The sequence below is a fragment of the Elephas maximus genome, chromosome 2 (assembly GCF_024166365.1).
Source record: "Elephas maximus indicus isolate mEleMax1 chromosome 2, mEleMax1 primary haplotype, whole genome shotgun sequence".
Taxonomy (NCBI): domain Eukaryota; kingdom Metazoa; phylum Chordata; class Mammalia; order Proboscidea; family Elephantidae; genus Elephas; species Elephas maximus.
Genome location: NC_064820.1, coordinates 86,787,320 through 86,808,712, shown reverse-complemented (window position 1 = coordinate 86,808,712; position 21,393 = coordinate 86,787,320). Strand labels below are relative to the sequence as shown.

The 21,393-nt window shown below is 41.7% G+C and overlaps 1 protein-coding gene across 5 annotated transcripts in view; it reads left to right on the top strand.

Annotated features, from left to right (window-relative positions):
• Window positions 1-14,144: 14,144 nt before the first annotated feature.
• Window positions 14,145-21,393, top strand: part of SSBP2 (single stranded DNA binding protein 2) — a 302,711-nt gene continuing 295,462 nt past the window's right edge. For 4 of the 5 annotated variants that reach the window (XM_049866960.1, XM_049866967.1, XM_049866977.1 and 1 more), the window contains exon 1: window positions 14,145-14,288. In XM_049866960.1, the coding sequence (XP_049722917.1) occupies window positions 14,227-14,288 (62 nt within the window). In that variant the 5' untranslated portion in view covers window positions 14,145-14,226. The remainder of the gene's footprint in view (window positions 14,289-21,393) is intronic. The other variant, XM_049866952.1, reaches the window with a different exon arrangement.

Genomic DNA, 21,393 nt, shown 5'->3' with positions numbered 1-21,393 from the left:
ACCCTGCTGTTATTTGAAATACCAGTGGCATACCTTCCAGCATTATAGCAACATGCAAGCCATTACAGTACAACAAACAGGTGGTGGTTGATAGTTTTAGAATTATCTATTCATTCATTTATTCATCCATTTAGTTCAGTGAGTCAGTCATTCAATAAGTATTTGTTTATTGAGTGCCACTGTGTACCTGGTACTGCTCTAAGTCTAGACATATACGGACCTAGTGTGAGAAGTACAGTAACCATTTCTACCATGGAGTATGCAAGCTAGTAGGGTAATTCAGATCATAGACATTTCAGATAGTGGTATGTATTCTAATGAAAACAAAACAAAAACAGATCAACAGGGTGGAGAGTGACTGAAGATGAGGGTGTAAGCACTTTAGAAAGGACTCTCAGAGAAAAACTCACTATGGAAATGATGTTTCAGCAAATTTCAATACAGTAGTCCCCTCTTATCCATGGGGATACATTCCAAGACCCCCAGTGGATGCCTGAAACCACAGATAGTACTGAACTCTATATGTACTATGTTTTTTCCTATACATAAAAAAAAAAAAACCTATGATAAATTTATAAGTTAGGCACAGTGAGATTACAACAATAACTAATAATAAAATAGAACAATTATAACAATATACTGTAATTAAAGTCCACAACTTTAACGTTTTCACTTAAAGAAAGCACTTCGTTGCTACTCTTTGGCATATCTGAATTGCCAGCCTCACTACTCTTGCGCTTTGGGGCCATTATTAAGTAAAATAAGAAGCACTGTGATAGGCGACAGTGTATCTGATAACCATGACAGCTACTAAGTGATGAATGGGCACGAGTAGCCTATACAGCATGGATACTCTGGACAAAGGGATGGTTCAGGCCCTGGGTGAGAAGGAGCAGAACTGCCAGAGATTTCATCACTCTACTCATTTAATCAGTTGATCTGCGGAAAGTGAAACCGCAGATAAGTGGTGGTGGGGGAGGGGGCGCGAAAATACTGTAATAAGAAAAGGCCAGCCACACAAATAGCAGAGGGAACAGCATGCAAAGCAGAAGATACAGCCAGGGCAAAGTCCCTGAGGCTGGAAGTTAGAGGAAGAGACTGCAGGAATCATCGGTTTTTGCCATTAGCCATACTCAGAATTTTCAAAAGCACATCTGAATTGCTTTCCTCTTCAAACACTATGCCAGTTAAATATTTTAACAATTAGCAATTCAATGATTCCCCTTATTAACTTTGTTCTTAGTAATCAACTTAAATTTTCTATCTGAAAAAAAATGAGTATTTAAAAAATTAATTTGGGAATAAACTGACAAAAACCAAAAATGAAATAAAGGTCATAGATAATAAGGGGCCAAAAACATGGATCAAGGGTTTCAGAAGGTCACTTTGGGGAGAGAGGAGGTGTTGAGGGTTGGAAACGAAAGGCTGGAAATCATGTACTATTTATTAATTTAATAAATTTGTCTTGATGTCAATGTATTGAATGTTGCCACAAAATAATGGTCTCCTGCTAATACATAAATGTTGAGGCCAAGCTCTGACGTTTATTTTCAAGACAGGAGACATTGATCCTTCACTAATAGAATATTAAAAGTTTATTTCTATCATGCTAAGTAACCAAAGTTGATTTTGTTGTTTGATTTGATGGATGTTGGTGCTGTCAGAGTTCAGAATGGTCTGGGGCTAGGAGACAAAGAGGATGAGTTTTGTTTTTTTTTTTTCCTAGTTTGCAATGTTGTATTCCATTCTAATATAAAATCAATAAAGTAAAACTTTGGGGATCCTTAGTCTCTGGAATCTTTCTTCTGATGTCCCAAAGACCAAAAAGACTCTGGAGCCAGAAAGTGAGCTCCATGGATTGTAAAGGCAACAGGAAATGTGATGAGAGCAAAAAGACAGCTACAACAAAAGGAGGAAGTGAAGCCAGAAAAACAAGAGAAGAAGGAAAAGTAACAGTGAACTGCAATAATCCGCGAGGAAAGGAAAACCACATGGGAAAAAGAAAAGGAAATTACAATCTGCCGGTTTAAATATTTGCAACCAGTTTTTGACTGTTTCCAGGGCGAGGGTACTTTATTCACAGATCCGGTGAAAGTTTGGCCCTGCCCAGTCTCTCTCCACTTTCCTAAACAGAATACAAATTACAACAGAGATCTTAGTTTGGGGTTTTACCTACCACAAATCACACAGGCATACAGAACTGCTAAATTGATTGACCGAAAGAGGAATAAAAAAGGTGAACATTGGAAAGAGTATAGGAACTGACCAATTCAGTAGCAGTAAGGAGAATACTTACAAAACAGAAATAAAAACAAACAAAAAACCTAAAGCCAGTGCCATTGAGTCAATTCTGACTCATAAAAAAAAAATAAATTTTTTTTTTTTAGTGACCCTATAATACAGAGCAGAACTGCCCCGTAGCGTTTCCAAGGTTGTAATCTTTACAGAAGTAGACTGATGTGTCTTTCTTCTGCAGAGTGACTGGTGGGTTTAAATCGCTGACCTTTCTGTTAGCAGCTGAGTGCTTTAACCACTGTACCACCAGGGCTCCTGAATAAAAAAGGTGGTTGGAAAGACGATAGGAACGGACCCCATTTCAGTAGGAGTAAGGAGAATGCTTAAAAAACAGAAATAGACGCAGACACGTAACAAATCATTTCTTCCTTTAATATCCTATTATAACCCAAGGTACTCAGTTAATAATAGTCAAAATGGAGGAGCTGATGAACTTGATAAAAGATAAGTTTCCAGTAAAGCAGGGTGTGACTTGATGCTTCTGATTTTGCCCAATCAATGGAATTTAACTATAAGGAAAGAATCCACTGATGCTTACCATGCCAAAGTGAGATCCCACAAGCCTTGGTCTCACAGCTCCAACTGCATTTAACTGAACCTGAAGTCACCAGATGTTTGCCCTTCTAAAATCACAGTACATGAAAGAGTAAATATTAAGGGATAGTTGGAAAGATCTGTGTATCAGAGTCCTGATGGGTTAGGTTGCCTCACTGTGAATTACAATCCTGTCATCTAATCAATGCGTGTGAGAGAAAAATATGTTAATATTAATAATAACACTTAAATCAAAGAATTGTTAAAAGCATTAAATGAGATACTCTATGTAAAGCAAGTACTGCCTGGCCCATTGTAAGAGCTTGATAAATGTTAGTGTTGTTATCATAGAAGAAGTCTGAGGTGTGGAATGAAGAACTGAAATGCCTGCATGGCTGAACCATGTAACATTGCTAGCAGTCAAGGATTTTTCACCTACAAAATTCTCTTACGCTTTTGTCCCTTTTTCAGGGGTCAAGATGAGAGAGGAAGAAAAGGTAAAGGAAGAAATGGGAAGGTGGAGGATTTTGGGGTAAAATCCTTTTAGGCAACCTGTACCTACTAGGTGCTGAGGTGTTGGGTTGCAGTCCCATTTCCTAGCATACTCCTTTAGCAAGCTTTATAGGGCTTTAGGAAATTCTAAAGACATGAACGTGGCATATATCTCCTATGCTACAAATAATAAACACTCCTTTAAAATAAAGAAAAAAACCCAGACTATAAAAAAAGCACTAAAAAAAAAAAAAAAATCCTTGCCATAGAATCAATTCCACCTCCTGGTGACCCTATAGAATAGAGTAGAACTGCCCCATACGGTTTCCAAGGCTGTAATCTTTATGGGAGCAGACTGCCACATCTTTCTCCTGTCGAACAGCAGATGAATTTGAACCACCGACCTTTTGGTTAGCAGCTGAGCACTTTAACCACTGCACCACCAGCACTGCATAAAAAAAACAGCACTACACCAAACATAACACCCACTGTAGTCGAGTTGACTCTAACTCGTTGTGACCATAGAGGACACAGTAGAACTGCCCCATTGGGTTCCCAAGGCTGTAAATATTTAGGGAAGCAGACTGATACATCTTTCTCCAGAGGAGTGGCTGGTGGTTTCAAACAGCCAGCCTTTTGGTTAGTAGCTGAGCACTTTAACCACTGTGCCATTAAGGGTCCTTAAAAAACAGCACTAATCAAACCAGAAACTAACCCGTTGGTGTTGAGTTGATTCCGACACATAGCAGCCCTATAGGACAGAGCAGAGCTGCCTCATAGGCTTTCCAAGGAGCGGCTGGTTCCAGCTGCCTCCCTTTTGGTTAGCAGCCATAGCTTGAGGTACCTCTAGGACAGAAGAGCTGAGGCAAGAACAAAGGAAGCAGTTCAGGAAGGTTGGCCATAGGGACAACTTTTTCAGTGTGGTGGAATAGGAGAAAGAGCCCAGAACTTTGTCCTCTCTTGACCACCCTTCTCTCTACACCGCTCTAAATTGATTACCATAGTATACCCTTTGCTACCTCCTTTCTAGTAACTGTCGTGGTTGTTGGGTGCCATCAAATTGGTTCTGACTCATAGTGGCCCTATGTACAACCGAACGAAACTGCCTGGTCCTGCTCCATCCTCACAATCATTGCTATGTTTGAGCCCATTGTTGCAGTCACTGTGTCAGTCCATCTCATTGAGGGTCTTCCCGTTTTCTGCTGATCCTCTGTTTTACCAAGCATGCTGTCCTTTTTCCAGGGACCAGTCCCTCCAGGGAACATGTCCAAAATACATAAGATGAAGTCTCGCTATCCTTGTTTCTAAGGAACATTCTAGCTGTACTTCTTCTAAGACAGATTTGTTCGTTCTTCCAGTGGTCCATGGTATATTCAGTATTTTTTGCCAACACCATAATTTAAAGGCATCAATTCTTCTTTAGTCTTTCTTATTCATTGTTCAGTTTCTGCAAGGATATGAGGAAATTGAAAATACCGTGGCTTGGGTCAGGAGTACCTTAATCCTCAAAGTGACATGGTTGCTTTTTAATACTTTAAAGAGGTTTTTTGCAATAGATTTGCATGATGCAATGTGTCATTTGACTTCTTGACTGCTGCTTTCATGGGTGTTGATTGTGGATCCAAGTAAAATGAAATCCTTGACTACTTCAATATTTTTTTCATTTATCGTGATGTTGCTTTATTGGTCCAGCTATGAGAATTTTTGTTTTCTTTATTTTGAGATGTAATCCATACTGAAGGCTGTAGTCTTTGATCTTCATCACTTCATCATTTCAGCAAGCAAGGTTGTGTCATCTGCATATCAGGTTGTTATTGAGTCTTCCTCCAATTACGATGCTATGTTCTCCTTCACATAGTCTAATGTTTTGGATTATTCGCCCAGTATACAGACTGAATAAGTATGGTGAAAGTATACAACTCTGATGCACACCTTTTTCTGATTATAAACCATGCAGTATCCCAACAACCATGTAGTTCTGTTTAAATGACTATTTCCTGGTCTGTGTACAAATTCCATATGAGCACAATTAAGTGTTCTGGAATCCCCAAAATTGATACTGTTATCCATAATTTATTATGATTCACACAATTGAACACCTTTAAGTAGTCAATAAAACACAGATGAATATCTTTCTAGTATTCTGTTTTCAGCCATGATCCATCTGATATCAGTAATGGTATTTCTTACACCATGTCCTCTTCTGAATCCAGCTTTATTGTAATATTGAAGGATTCTATGTGCAGAACATTGAACTACACAGGAAATATCAAAAAATGATGGAAGGAATAGACAGAGCCACTGTATCAAAAATAATTGGTCAATGTAGAACCATTTCAGGAGGTGGCATATGATCAAGAACTAATGGTACTGAAGGAAGAAGTCCTAGCTGTACTGAAGGATTAGCAAAAAACAAGCCTCCAGGAATGGATGGAATACCAACTGAGATGTTTCAACAAAGGTATGCAACACTGGAAACACTCATTTATCTATGCCAAGAAATTTGGAAGGCAGCTACCTGGCCAACCAACTGGAAGAGATCCATATATGTGCCCATTCCAAAGAAGGTGATTCAAAAGAATGTGGGAATTATTGAAAAATATCATTAATATCACGCACAAGTAAAATGCTGCTGAAAATAATTCAAAACTAGTTGCAGCAGTACACCAATAGGGAATTGCCAGAAATTTAATCCAGATTCGGAAGCGGACATGGAATGAGGGATATCATTGCTGATATCCCTATACCAGGCTAAAGAGTGAGGGTAAATGGATGTAGCATTCCTGAAGATTCTCATTTCTGGGACTTCAGTATCAAAAGTAGTACCAAAGAAGAATATTCTAGAGGCCAGAATCCTTGGTTAAAAACTATCCTTAACCCAGAGGGTATCAACAACTTCAGCCCTAAGTAGCATCCATGGAAATGTAGATCTTATCAAGGTTCTTTGTAATGTATACACACAGTCACTGTACCAAAAATTCCACGAGTGTTAGAGGCAGGTCAGTGTCAAAGGTAAGCATAGAGTGGGGCACAGTAGCAGAGCATAAGACAGAAATGTATTCGTTTTAACTTTCTTGACACTGGCTCCCAATACCACAGAAATGTGGTTCTCAGAAGTTGGTCAAGGCTAGTACGGGTTTGCTTTGTTACTGTCAATACCTCAGTACCAGGTGGCAGGGGGATCTTTTTATCCTCTGGGTCTTAGTTTCTTAGTGTTACTATAACAGAAATACCACAGGTGAGTGGCTTAACAAACAGAAATTTATTTTCTTACAGTTATGGGACTAGAAGTCCTAATTCAGTGTGCAGGCTGTGGGGGAAGGCTTTCCGTCTCTGTGAGCTCAGCAGGAAGGTCCTTACTTCTTTTCAGCTTCTGTACCTCCCATCCTTGGTGATGTTCATGTGGCCTGTATCTTCCTCTCTGCTTGTTCTTCCTTCTCTGTGCCTAATCTGCTTTTTATATCTCTAAGGTGATCTGTTTAAAACACATCCTTCACTGATATGGCCTCATTAACATAACAAAGAAAACCCTATTCCCAAATAAGATTACAACCTGTTATTGTTGTTAGGTGACTTTGAGTTGATTTTCAACTCATTGACCTCATGTGACAAAATGGAACTGCCCCACAGGGTTTTCTTCCTATCTTTATGGAGTAAATCACCAGGTCTTTCTCCCTCAGAGCTGCTGGGTGGGTTTGAACTGACAACCTTTCAGTTAGCAGCCCAGCTTTTATCTGTTGAGCCACCAGGACTCCATTCCACAACTGTAAGGATTAGGATTTACAACACATATTTTTTAGGGACGCCATGCTTGGTAAAGTAGAGGGTCAGTGAAAAGGAGGAAGAAAAAAGAAAGACAAGATGGATTGACACAGTGGCTGCATCAATGAGCTCAAACATAGCAATGAGTGTGAGGATGGCGCAGGACCGGGCAGCGTTTCGTTCTGTTGTACACAGGGTCTCTGTCACTCAAGGGCACCTAACAACAACTCAATCTGTCACACTCTGCCTCAAGAATTTAGGTCCAATGAAAAATTCCTGAGGAGTGTGGAAAACAAATGACATTAAGACTCTAAAATTATGTATCTGTTGAGGAATCTGACTGTACATATGTCATCTATTGGTACCTGATGATGCTGGCAAGCAGCAGTTACCACCATAGAATACTTATCAATTTTTAGGAGCTACCAAAGTTAATGTTGAGCCCTGGTGGTGTAATGGCTAAAAGCTATGACTGCTAACCGATAGGTTGACAGTTTGAGTCCACCAGCTGCTCCTTGGCAATCCTACGGTACAGTTCTACTCTGTCCAAATAGGGTTGCTATGAGTTGGAATTGACTCGACAGCAGTGGGTTTATACTTAATGTATTGCAATAATAGGACATAGCCTAGCTGGTCTCAAAGACTTTTTGAGCACCAAAAAAAAAAAAAAAAAAATTAAAGTATCCTCCCTATTTTTAATAAGTATATACGGCCCTGATTAGATTTTTATACCTTCTCAATTTAAGATTAGCAATGGCTATATTCAGCACTTGTCTTAGATTTTATTTGGGTATATATCTATTCTAAATAATATATGTAACATAAGATTTTAACCATTTTTAAATGCACAATTCATTGGCATTTATCATATTCCCAATGTGCAACTATCACCACTACTTAATATATTTTTAACCCCTTATTCATAAATTATTTCATGGTAAATAAAATGTGATGGTGGTATAATTCGTCATCTTTCTTTTCTGCCACCCTTGATGGGTTTTGTTGTTGCTAGTTGCTGTCAAGTTGATTCTGACTCATGGGGATCCCATGTGTGCAGAATTGAACTACTCCATGGGTTTTTCAAGGATGTGACTTTGAAAGTAGATCAACAGGCCTATCTTCCGAGTCACAAGTAGTTGAGTGATTAAATGGGCCACCCAGGGATCCTGCCCCACTTGGTTAAGAGAATCTCATTATGTTGGAAAATCATGAAAAGCAAAAGTAGCAGGGTGTCTTAGTCATCTATTGCTGCTATAACAGAAATACCACAAGTGGATGGCTATAACGATCAGAAGTTTATTCTCTCACAGTTTAGTAGGCTAGAGGTCTGAATTCAGGGTGTCAACTCTAGCGGAAGGCTTTCTCCGTTGGGTCTGGGGGAAGGTCCTTGTCATCTATCTTCCCCTGGACTAGGAGCTTCTCTGAACAGGAACCCTGGGCCCAAATGACACGCTCTGCTCTTGGTGCTTCTTTCTTGGTGGTATGAGATTCTCAAATCTCTGCTCACGTCCTTTTCCTTTTATCTCTTGTAAGATAAAAGATGGTACAGGCCACAGCCCAGGGAAACTCCCTTTACATTGGATCAGGGATGTGACCTGAGCAAGCATGTCACATCCTACCCTAATCCTCTTTAACATTACCCAATCTTGCCTCATCAACCATAGGCAAAGATAAGGATTTATAACATGGGAAAATTATATCAATCACAAAATGGAGGATAAACACAATACTGGGAATCATGGCCTAATCAAGATGACACGTATTTTGGGGGAACACAATTCAATCCATGACACAGGGTTTTTGTTTTTTTTTTTCTTCTATATTTCCATTCCCAACAAAAGAAAGTGACATTGTTTGGAGTGTTGCACATCCACTCTCTTGAGACTGGGGCTTTTGTCAACTCCAAGAATGCAAAGGCATGTTGGCATAACCTCACGAGGTGAAAAACCATTGTGAAGATTTTGGAATGCATTAAAAAATACACAGTAATATTTCTGAATAAGAAACACTCTTTGGCACACTTCCAAAGAAACTCTCAATATTTAATGACAAAAATCCAGCTTGTGAACACTGCAACACTTGGAATTTGTTTTGCAAAATGTGTTAAAGTGTGTGAAATTGCCATACATGGTTGCCCTGGTTTTTCATCTTTCTTCATTTTCAGTTTATGTACAATGTTTTGTATCAGGATTATTTTATTTTACTTCAAGTTACTAACCTTCAAGTTCTTGATGGCTGCTGAAAAAGACTAAGCACTCTAGAGATGTAACATTTTGGAAGTGGTCGACTCTGTACAGTCTCTCTTCTAACCCATTGGTAAGTGTTTATGAATATGTAAACTGGGATTTTAAAAATCCAAGGCAATGGGTTAAGTAAACAGACATTGCCTCAGATGAACTGATGCTAAATCAACAACAGTGCGTCAAATAATGTTAACCTGAGACCCCATTTCATTTATTATTCTGGTGTAAGTGACTATGTTGCTTAGTAGTATAGTTGCACTGATTCTATTTATTCCATTACTTTGATTCACAGCATTTGAGCAGTTTGTCAATCTGAGCATATTGGCCTGTTCTGCCTGGGAGTGAAGTTTCATAAGGTAGTTTGAGTGACAAACATCTCAGAGCTTGCTCACATTCCTCTGTGGAATAGTCACTTTTGAGAGAAAGAGGTGTGGCTTCGTGGTCTGGGAACAGGACTATCAGCCAGGAACACAGCGTTCTCCTCCAGAAACTACTTCTATTTGGTTTAGGGATCAGGTCATGCTAACAAATCTTCCTAGGACTCAGTTTACCACTTTTGAAAAGCTGTTTGGGAGAATCTAACTGAGGTATATTGAGTATTAATGAATGATTATTTGTTAAATGTTCTCAAATGAAAAGTGATATGAGTGCAATTAAGGAGACATTATTTCTATGAACTCATTTTTATGAAACAAGAACAGTTTTGTCCTTTAAAGATTTCCTAAAATTAAAAAAAATCTCATTTTAATGTCCAAATAGTTTATTTTTACTCTTCTAAATAAATATTTCTATTCTTAATGTGTTATTTTTGTAAGTTAACATGCTATGTGTTCTACGTGATGCCAATAATTAAATTCATGATTAGCTTCCATTTAAATATGAAGAGGTAGCCTCTTTGTTCTAAATAACGCAGGGAAAGCTTTTCCGAGGCTCCAGCACTGTAAGAATGTAGACATTATTAACCTTAATGTTTTAGAGAAAAAATGAGGATCAAAGAAATGTATAGTCAATCTAGAGCTTGAGCAGGGTGGTATAACGAACTGCCTGCTTTAAAATGATAAAGACTTCCAAGAATAAGATGCAGGTTCCAGAAAGAGAAAATTGTACATACGTGCCAAAACAAAACAGGAAAAAAAAAAAAAAAGACCTAATGATTGAGTAATTGTGGTGTTCTATATCTGAAAGAACAAAGTTAAAAAAAAAAAAAAATCAACCCCAAATGCTCCATTCTGGTGGCTCCGCTGGTCAGCATTCCCCTGCCCAAAGTTCAGCACCCCCCGCCCTGCAAATGAATCAATCTCATTTCTGAGGCTAAAAAACGAACACAGCCACAAAATCCCTCTAAAAAATAAAATAGATTTTTTGTACTAGGAAGCTTTAAATTTTCTCTCTCTTCTCCCCTTTAAAAATCAGAATATAACAATGATCTTCAATTCTGTGTCTAAAATCGCTTATTTGGCTCAGAATATGTGTTTCAAATCTCATTAATTACAATATTGGCCCCACGAGACACAGTTGCTGATGCAAAGAACACTCCTTGTACTCAAAATAATTTGAACAAGGGCAAAGAAGCATTTTATCTACATGTGTAAACATTAAGAGAAAAATAAAACAGAGATGGGTCAGGTAGCTGTGGAGATGTTTCAACGATAATCGATTTGATTACTTAAGTTTTAAGGTTTCCATATACAAGAATAGTCCTGTTTTGACTTTGTATATTTGTTGGACGATAATATTCCTGTAAAGGTAACTCTGACATTAACTTGGCAAATTCTGAACTAAGACCTTTTAGCATTTCATTCTTTCCAGATACTGAGACCAAACTGTTCTGAATTCCATACCCTGCTGTGCACGTCTATAATTTATTTATTTTTGAAATATCGGAAAATATGCCATTACCCAAAGGATCTTCCATGTACCAAATTTGGGTAAAAACCAATCAAATGAATAAATTACAGCAGTAGACAGCAAAAAGCCTCTCCTATTTTTCTTCCTTTTCCTCTCTCTTTAGGAAATAGCAGATTAAACCATAGCTATTTGTGGTCTTGTACTATAAGAACGCATGTGGTCACACATTTTCATCCTATTAACAAGCTTGTTGGATCAGTGTTGGAATGCAAAGTCAAGAAAAATGTCTTAATGCTACAGTCAGATCATGGTGAAGTCACTATGTACAGCCACAACTTAAAAATCTTGCTCGAAACTTGGAGCAAGATTGTACCCACTGGCTATCTTTAAATGGATACTGAAGAACAAAGGTAAGCAGCCCTGGCTATAGATAAGAACAGTGTGAAGCTAAAAAAAAAAAAAAATACAGATGTCTGGGCCTATCCTCAAGGTTTCTGATTCTGTTGGTCTGGAGCGGGATTCCAGACATTAAGTTTAAACACAACAACAACAAAAGAAATTTTCCTAAGGCAATGCAAATGTGCCATGACTTAGAACCACAGCTGATCCTGACACCGGGAGAAGAATAATAACCAATTTTCTGTTGATAACAATACAAAGCCCACTCTTGGTTTCCAGCGGAAGTCTTCCTTTATTCCAGGAGCGGGCAGGAGAGTGGATCAGCAGTTACCGCAGCTTTCTCCTGACAACATTCTTAGAGAAGCATCTTACAGGGAGTGTTCTATGGGCGATGGAAGCCTGAAGATGCTCATGTTTTTCTGAGTTTTAAAGCCAGTGGAAGTAGATCACTAAATAACAAACCTTGAAGATGGAGTCTGTAAACAGTGGTAGCCTCATACACAGTTGAGCATTTTAAGCAAAATTTCATTAAAAGAGAGGTTACTGGCTCAACCTCCACCCTCCCAGTTCTTCAGAGACCATGAATGCAACGTCTCAACCACCGAATCACTGTAGATCATTAGAAACAGCAGAGAATTTCAGTTAGAAAGGGCAAATTACTTCTCATGGAAACTAATCTACTCAGGCCAATGTGATTTTTTCCCACTTTCCTTATTCTTGTTTCTTGTGCTAGCTTTTTCTGAATTTTTGTCCTTTTACTAAAAGTGCTTTATTTTTCCTATCGTTTTCAAAAATTACGTTAGTCCTCTATTATTTTTGCCATTTTCTTTTATTATCGTATTCTGTGGCTTCTTGATTTAATCCTGCTTCTACTGTCCTATCTTTACATGCTACTTTTTTCACTTTCCCTAATACCAGGAGACCAGGTCCTTCCTCTTCATTTTCCCAGTCTTTGATTTATGTTTGGTTGCCAACCCCTTTCCTGATTCTCCACCTTTCATTTCTGCTAACTGCCCTTCCTTTACCTTCTGTTGATGTTTTGTTCCTATCACTTGCTATCAATGCCCACACAAGTCCATTTCTTTCCATTCCATATATCTCTGTATCTCCATATGCATTTTTATGATCCTTTTACTAACAGCTTAAAGCTATATGTGAGGTATATAAAGGTACCTTTCCCATTTGAACTCCACTTCCCTTCCCCTCCCAGAGCTGTTGCACTCTATTCATCCTTCCCTGACGTTCCCACGGGTCCAGCCCTACCTGCACCCCATTTCTTTCACTCCCCATTTGATGTCCATCTCTTCTAAGCCCTTTTGCACCCTGCCTGATTTTACAGCCAAGGATCTCCGCAAGATGAAGGATGGAGTTCTACTTGGAACCAGGTTGTGCGTGTTTCTGAAACTTTCGCTCATTTACGGAAATGGGATTAGTGAATTGGACCCAGAAATATCCCTGGGCAACCTTTTAGCTGAGGCACAGCTTTGCACACCTTGGGGCGCTGCTGGGCCCTATTCTGATGAGAAACGACGGGGACGGGGATGTCTTTTAAGGCCTTTTCCACGCCAAGGGTCAGGATGAGTTGGCACCACCATGCAAGGCTGGAAAATCAGGCCGGTAGGGGATGCCTGGGGCCTTCTTCTGCGGCTGATCTGGCAGGGGAGCTGGCGTGTGGTGCATCGTCGGGCTCTGGGCGTGGAGGGGCCAGGGTAGGGGGGTAGTTGCGCCCCCCGGAGCCACCTGGCTGTCTTTGGGAGGCCAGCTCATTCCTTGGAGACGAGGCAGGCCCGAGGCAGGGCGCTCTCCCGGGGCGCAGGGCGCGGCCCCAGGAGCCGGGCGACGCCACCCCAGCGGCGCCTAAGGCCGGAGGCGCAGTCCCTCCCCAGGAGGGAAGGCGAATCGCTCCTGGTCGCCCAGCTCGAAGGTCGAGGGAACAGCGCGTTGTCCCCAGCCAGCCGGCCCTCAGGGAGCTGGGCGGGGGCGCCACTCTAGGGAGTAGAGCTGTGGGAGGCAGAGATCAATCGTGGGTACCGGCGCGGGGGCAAAGGCAGGAGAGGAGCTGGAGTAGGGGCTGGTTGGGGCGCCCAGGGCGGCTGGGGCCGTGAGTCGGTCTGTGTTCTCGGCGGGCGCCCCGAAGTCTGGGGCCGCTGCGGCTCCAGCTCCGCCGGCTCCTGCCATAGACTCCAGGCCGCACTTTCCCCTCCTCCCGGCGCCTTCTCTCCAGTGAGGAGCCGAGCGCGGGCGGCGCGGGGGGAGGGGCGGCGGAGGAGAGAACAGCCAGTTGTTTAAAATCCTTCTAGAGCAGTTTCTAATTCCCCCCTTGCGCCGGGGTTCGGAGGGGGGAGGGGGGAAGAAGAGCGGGAGGAGGGAGGAGAGAGGAGAGGGAAGGAGGGAGGGAGGGACCCACGAAGGGAGGGAAGTAGGGAGGAGATTGCCGCTTGGGCTGTAGCAGCCACCGCGCGTTTCGGAAGGCCGGAGGGAGGGGGAGGCCTGTCAGTCTCGCGCGTTGCCTGGGAGAAGGGGGCGGAGCTTTGGCGTGGGGCGGCCAATAGTGGGGGTGGCTGCGTGGGTCGCCATGGGGACGGGGCTGTTCCCGGGGAGGCTGTGATGGGTTGACAGGTGCGTGACAGTGGGAGCTGCTCTCGGCACAAGCATGTACGGCAAAGGCAAGAGTAACAGCAGCGCCGTCCCGTCCGACAGCCAGGCCCGGGAGAAGTAAGTGTCTCCGCTTCTCACCCACCTCCGCCTTCACACGCGCGCACACACACGCACGCACTCGCACACTCTCTCTTGGAGACACAGACACACAGACACTCTCCGCCCGGGGAGAGCCGGGGGTGGGATGGCAGGAGGAGGGGTGCGCGAGGTGGGGGCGTGTGGTGCGGGGAGTGGTGGTTTCCCAGGAGGGGCTTGCGCGGGGCGGGCGGCCGTGGGGGGCTGTCGCCGGAGGGAACGAGTGTGCCGGTGGCGGCGGTGGTGCTGGTGGGGAGGATGGAAACTTGTTTGGGTGATTGAGGGAAATAACCCGCGGGTTTACCTTCTCACAAAGTAACTTTAGAGCTGGGCTCCGGGGCTGCGGGGACCCGGAGATCCGACGGGGGTCGCGGGGAGAGGGCAGCTGCGGCGAGGAGGGCGCGCGGTGGGAATGTGGGTGTTTGAAGGGTGGGTTGGGGTCGGGGCGGGGAATGCGTGGGGTGCCACGGCGGGGGCTCGGGGGCTGGGGCTCGGGTCTAGGAGCTTCGGGCGAGGCCAGGGTGGTGGAGCCGGGCGCGCAGCGGGCGGAAGCCGAGCGCGGAGCGGCCGAGCGGGGCCTCGCGGGGCGCGGAGACGCGCGCGGGGCGCAGAGGGCGTGTGCGGGCGTGGGCAGGGTGGGCGTCGGGGTTTTCCCGGGCCGAGCAAAGGGACTCGGCGCCCGTAGCCCGGTGCCTGGCGGAGCAGGGGCGGCGGCGGGTGGGCGCCGGGGGCGCCGCTGAAGTTTGAGAGTCAGAGAAGGACCGAGTTTCCGGGGACGAAAAGTGTGCTGGCGAGGAGCGGGTTCTCTGCTGGAGGAGACTGACATTCCTGTCTCTCGCTGCAGACCTAACTCCGCGGCGGCGGCTGGAGAACTTTTAGTGGCGACGTGCTGCTTCCCAAACGTCTGGGGGCCTTGGCGGCCTTGGCGGGAGGCGGCGGGCGGGGCAGTCCCCGCGGGGCGGTGGTCGTGGGGCGCGTGGAAGGGAAGTTGTGTGCGTGGCAGCGGCTCTCTACGGTGGGGAGGGGGCGGTGGTCCGAAAAGGTGTTTGCCGGAAGGGGAGAGGCTCTGAGGTTGGGAGGAGTTGTTAGGTCGCGGTTGTGGGCAGATACAGGTGTTCACTTAGGTGGGAGCTCTTGAGAAAGCTGGCGAGCAAAGAGCTCCTCCCGCCCTGGGATGCCACCGTTAAGCACACAGCGAAGCAGGGTTGTTTGCTGCTATTCTTACGTACTTGTAACGGTGATTTGGTTGTTACTAAAAATGAGAGCAAATAGTGACTGTGACCACTGAGGAAGAACCCCTCTTTTCTGTGCAGGACATCTAACAGTGATTCCCAGTAATCATCTCAACTCTGAGGGTCGGGATTTTCCTGGTCATTTAACGCACACAGCGTTTTGAAGGGGTGTCAGTGGGGAGAGGTTTGGGAGCATCTCTCAAAAGGTGCTTGCACACAGAAATAGCTGTGTAAGTAAAAGCGGAATGAGCAGACAACCGAAGTTTCCCTCCTTGCATTAGGCAGTTAGTCTCCCTCTGAAAGTTTTTTGTGCCCTAGGGATGGGAACATTTCCTAATCTTCGTGTTGGCAGCAATACACACAATTCCCATAGGATTTTGAGGTGGAAGGCCTTGTAGCAAAACAAAAAAAATTATCGGAGAAGTGCTGTTTTTTCAGAGAGATTTTCTGAGGAGCTACATTCAATATCTTGTTGCTGTGACAAGGAATAACTGAGGCATAGAATTATAGCCTGGTTGGGAAGCAGCAGTAACTGGAATTCAAGTTTTGCAATAACAGCTTAATTTGTTAATAATTTGGTTGTAGCATCTGATAAAATAGAAACATCTGAAGGAGAATGTTTTCATGATTACGGAATATTTGGATTTCATATTGTTGGGATGGAGGATTGAAATGCATTGAGGTATAATCTTTTTTAACTTGGGGGCGGTTAACTTTGAGAATCAAAGTAGTTTTGGATTTTTGGTGGACTCCCATCAATCTATCTTGATGACTTTGGAAGAATTTTTTTTTTTTTAATTTTGTATCTGAGATAATAGAGGAAGTTAGACTTGGTGTGTCTGTAGCTCTAATTATGTGACTTTGTCACTAAAACAAGTAATTGCCACTTTTGCTGTCAAATATATCAAACTGAGCACCAAGTAACATCTACTCTTGTGAGCAAAATGATGAGGGTTCTGCTAGATGGTGCTATTTGATTTAGATACATTTCTTCCACTCAGTATAATTGGCAGCAGGAATTTGGGACTGGCTTGGCTTTTGAACTAAATATAGGTGAAGAGACCACTTTGGAGAATTGACTATGATTGCTTTGGGTTAATCTTTGTTGCATGAATTTCTAGGTGAATGTTGTTGGAATCTAAGAGAAACCTTGAAGTAGGTTCTATTCAGGAGCCCTGATTGCCCAGTGGTTGAGCACTGGGCTGCTAACTGAACGGTCAGCAGTTTGAACCTACCAGCTACTCGGAAGGAGAAAGATGTGGCAGTGTCCTTCAGTAAAGATTACAGCCTGGAAAGCCTATGGGGCATTCTCCTCTGTCTTCTACGTAGCTATGAGTCAGAATCGACTTGACAGCAGTGGGTTAGGTTCTATTTTATAAAATAAACTTAATTGCTTTTTAGTGGGAGAGTTGATCTGATCACTCAGTTTTGCCCTTTATATTTACTTGGGACTTTTATGGTTCAGTTCCAAGGGTAATAACTTCTGAAGATAGGAATCTTGAAGTTATCTTTAAAATGTTTGCCACCAGTTTTTTTTAACTATTAAGGTGGCAAATTTTAAAAGGTACCTGAATGAAGAATTCTCTTTAGTAACCAAATTTGGACTGGTTCTTAAAAATCACAGAAGAAATTTGTTTTCAGTAATAATTATATATACTTTAATAAAATGAGTCATTTTAAATAATGGCATTCACATGAAGTAAAAATACTGTTTTTATAATTTACCAAGAAACGTGTTTTCTAACATGAGTTCTTAGTGGATAGCTGACAACTGCTTACCTGTATCTTTGCTTTCTCTTTCAGTAAGTCACTACATGGAATACATAATATTAATTTTTAGATTTTACACAGTTCCTGCAATTTCAGTGTACAATTCTGAACATAAAAATGGTCAGGGTCAGGTTAATTACTTGTTTTGTTGTTTTTTAAACCAGACAGATCAAGTCTATATGAAGGTTTGGATTAGACTTAATTACAGAGGGAGTGATTGAAAACCCTTGGAGGGAGGTGGGATGTCTGTGTAGAAATTTAAATTCTGATCCTGTTAGGTCATTTCCCCCTTTAGCAGTTCTCATAGCATCCTGTACGTTTTCTTTGTAACACTGATTACAGTTGTAATTAAATAACTGTGTAATTTGTTACTTAATGTCTATCTTCCCCTAAAATGTAAGTTTCTTGAGGGTAGGAATGATACTCCTAATTTATTTTCTGAGATATCTTTGGCATTAAGAACAGTGTCTTCTAACGTTGTAAGCACCAAATAAATACTTTTTGAATAAATGAAGATGTTAGACTGGGGAATTTTTCAGTGTGAAAAATATTTTTAAAAATAACCTTCAAAATAAGGACTTGGAAGTTCGGGTTTCACATTTACTGCCTTAGTTATTTTTCAACAATAGTCAACAACAATAGCAACCATGTGACAGTAACTATTATCTATTTATGTGTTTGCCATCTATGTGCCAGTCACTGTGTTCAGCACTTCATGTATAGTTTCTGTAATTCTCCCAACAGTTTTGCAAGATAGGTGATATATTTTCCCCATCAAAGAAACAAGGAAGTACAACTGTTGTGGAAAACAATATGGCAGTTCCTCAAAAAATTTAAAATAGAACTACTATCTGACTCAGCACTTCCTCTCCTAAGTACATACCCTACCTGTTGCTGTCGAGTTGATTTCGGACACATGGGTGACCCTATAGGACAGAGTAGAGCTGTGTTATAGGGTTTCTAAGGCTGTAATCTTTATAGAAGCGGACTGCCACATCTTTCTCCCATGGAGTGGCTACTGGGTTCTAACTGCCAACTTTCCAGGTAGCAGCTGAATGCTTAACCACTGTGCCACCATGGTTCCTTAGTTATGTACCCTAGGGACCTAAAAATAGTGAATCGAACAGATATATGGACACTTGTGTTCATTGCAGCACTATTCACAATAGCAAAAAGGTGTAAACAACCTAAGTGCCCATCAGCAGATGAATGGATGAACAAAATACGGGACATACATATGATGGAATACTAAGGCATAAAGAGAAATGAAGTTCTGATACATGGATGGCCTGAAAGACATTAAGCTGAGTGAAATAAGTCAGTCACAAAAGGATAAATACTGTATGACCTCACTTACATGAGAAGAGGAGAGTAAGTAAATATATAGACACCAGTGGCTATTAGTGGTTACCTAGGGTGGGGAGTGGGGTTGGGGGGAGTAAAAGAGGGACTCATTCTGTTTCCTCTCGAGGAGCCACTGGTGGTTTCAAACTGCTGACCTTTTGGTTAGCAGTCAATTGCTTTAACCACTGCACCACCAGGGCTCCTTAGTAGAATTGCCCCATAGGTTTCCAAGGAGTGACCAGTGGATTCAAACTGCTGAACTTTTGGTTAGTAGCTGAAGCTCTTAACCACTGTGCAGCAGGGCTCCAGTTGAGGGTGGGGAGCCAGGGGAGGAAGAGAGGGAATCATTTTCTGGGAAGTAGTGGGTTTATGTTTATAGTGATGGGAAAATTTGCATTAAGTAAGGGTAGTGGTTGTACAACTTGACTATATGTGATATCAAAGTTGTACACCAGAAAAAGGGCGAATGGCAAATACTGTATTATATATATAATTTTGCAACAACAGCAACAACAACAAATGATAAAAGGAGGCCCAAGTTGCTGATACTACTTAGTTCCAGGGTCGTGGCTTTGTGGGACTGTCCAGTCAATTGGCCTAATGATGTTTTTAGGGTCATTATTCCACTTCCTAGTTTGGTGAGTAGTGCCTGGGGTCTTAAAAGCTTGCGAGTAATCATCCAGGATACAACAATTGGTCTCTAATCACCTGGAGCAGGAGAGGAAGAAGGAGACCTAGGAATCAGAGAAGAAACTGGACTGTAGGTCTGACTGCCTCCATGAACTACTGCCCCCCTTGCTGTGAGACCAGAACTGGATGGTGCCCAGCCTCTGTTACTGAACATTTTAATCAAGGGATCAGTAGATGAATTCTGATCAAAAGGGGAAAAATGTGAAACAGAATTTGAGATTCTTACAGAATCCAGATTTGCTGGATCTACTGAGATGGAAGGAACCCCTGAATCTATCACTCTGAGAAAATCTTCACACGTGAACTGAGATTATCTCCTGAAATAATCTTTAAACTACACAGCTTAGTTAAATCAGTACAGAATGTTGACCATGAGCATTGTCTTTTAGAGTGTTATCTATATGAGATCAAACTGACAGCATTAACTCTAAAGCATGTATAAGACGTTTGGGGGGTAATGAGTCTAAATCAATGGTGATGAAATAATATGGGTAGAGGAAGTGAGAATGGTGACGTAAGGTGAAGAATATAACCCATGTTACTGAATTATATATGTAGAAGTTGTTGAATGGGTGTATGTTCTGCAATGTATATTTTCACCAAAATTAAATAATAAAAAAAAATGAAACTGAGACTCTGAATGGTTAAGTAACTTGCTCAGTGATACATCGCTAGAAAATAAGAAATAGGGATTTCTAATACAGCTTTCTCTAACTTTAGGAGCTGTGGTTGAAGCTGAAAGACACATTTTTCGGTATACCAGATTGCCTCCCTGATCTCGGGTAGGATGCTACAGATTTAGGGAACAGAGTTACATAATCAGATTCAACAGACTTTAAAGATTTAATTAGATACGTGATTTTAACCGTTTGTGCACCCTGATGTATACCCTCCATTTTGGCAGACTGCAGATATGTATGTGGCCTGAGAAAAATTTTAGGAGTGAAAGACAAAATGAATGAATGAAGAATGCCTTGTGACTTCAGATTTTTTCCCTAGGAATTTTGTTTGATCACTTAAGTTTCAAATTAGGCATAAAATTGTGAACAATTCCCGTATGAAAGATTGCTGGACATTAAGCTAACACTGTACGCCAAAAAGAATAACTGGTACCTGCAAATAGATGAGTAGTGATAATAGTTTTTTATTAAGCTAATTTGACCCTTTAAAATTACATAATAGCACAGAAAGATAAATCTGCTATATAGCAAAGTTGAACATAAGGTAGTATATAGTAGACACTCAGTGATATTTATTAAGAAACTGCAGAAATCAAAGTGTATGTATAACCTGGGGCTCTGAAAAGTAATTGTGGTCTTTAAATTGTGAATCTTTTAGTTGAATATACTAAGAAGCAAATATCATATGATCATTTTTAGGTGGTTACAATCTAATGAACATTTAAATACTCCATATAAAAAAGAGCTTATCAGATTAGTATCTACTAGCATCTCTTTATCTCCCCTCCTTTTTGCTATTAAGCTACCCCTTTAAAAATTAGAAATGTTTTCTTCCTTTCTGAAAAAAGTAAAGGCAAGCAAAATAATGCGAGTCCCGTCAGACACTTGTATAACAAGCATCTATGGTAATATAATTCAAGATTTCTAAAACCAACAAAGGAATACCTTAATGAGTATGAAATATGCTGTATTATTAAATTGACTCTCCTCCTCCCAGTCCCCAAGGTATTTCCTCCGAAATAGTAAACAGCTTCTACCTAAAATGGCATCTTAGCTGTTAAGAGTTTTTCTTTTGCTTGATCTTTTTCCACCAACTTAAGACACATATCAAAAAAGCTGTTCTTTTGAAGGAACAAACCTAAAGAAAGAAAATCTATGAGATGTTAAGGCTCAGTTTTAGTATTGTTTACCCAGAGATTTATTGTGACTCTTAGAAACAGTATTAATATTGTAATGCATTTTTTCAGAGCTGTGAGAGAAAAAATTAAAGGCTTATTCCCACACTTTGAAAGCCATTTTGCCACATAAAACCAATTCAGCATGAAAAAAATCATTAAATTTTGGTTGCAGTGCTGTAGTGGACCAAATGTG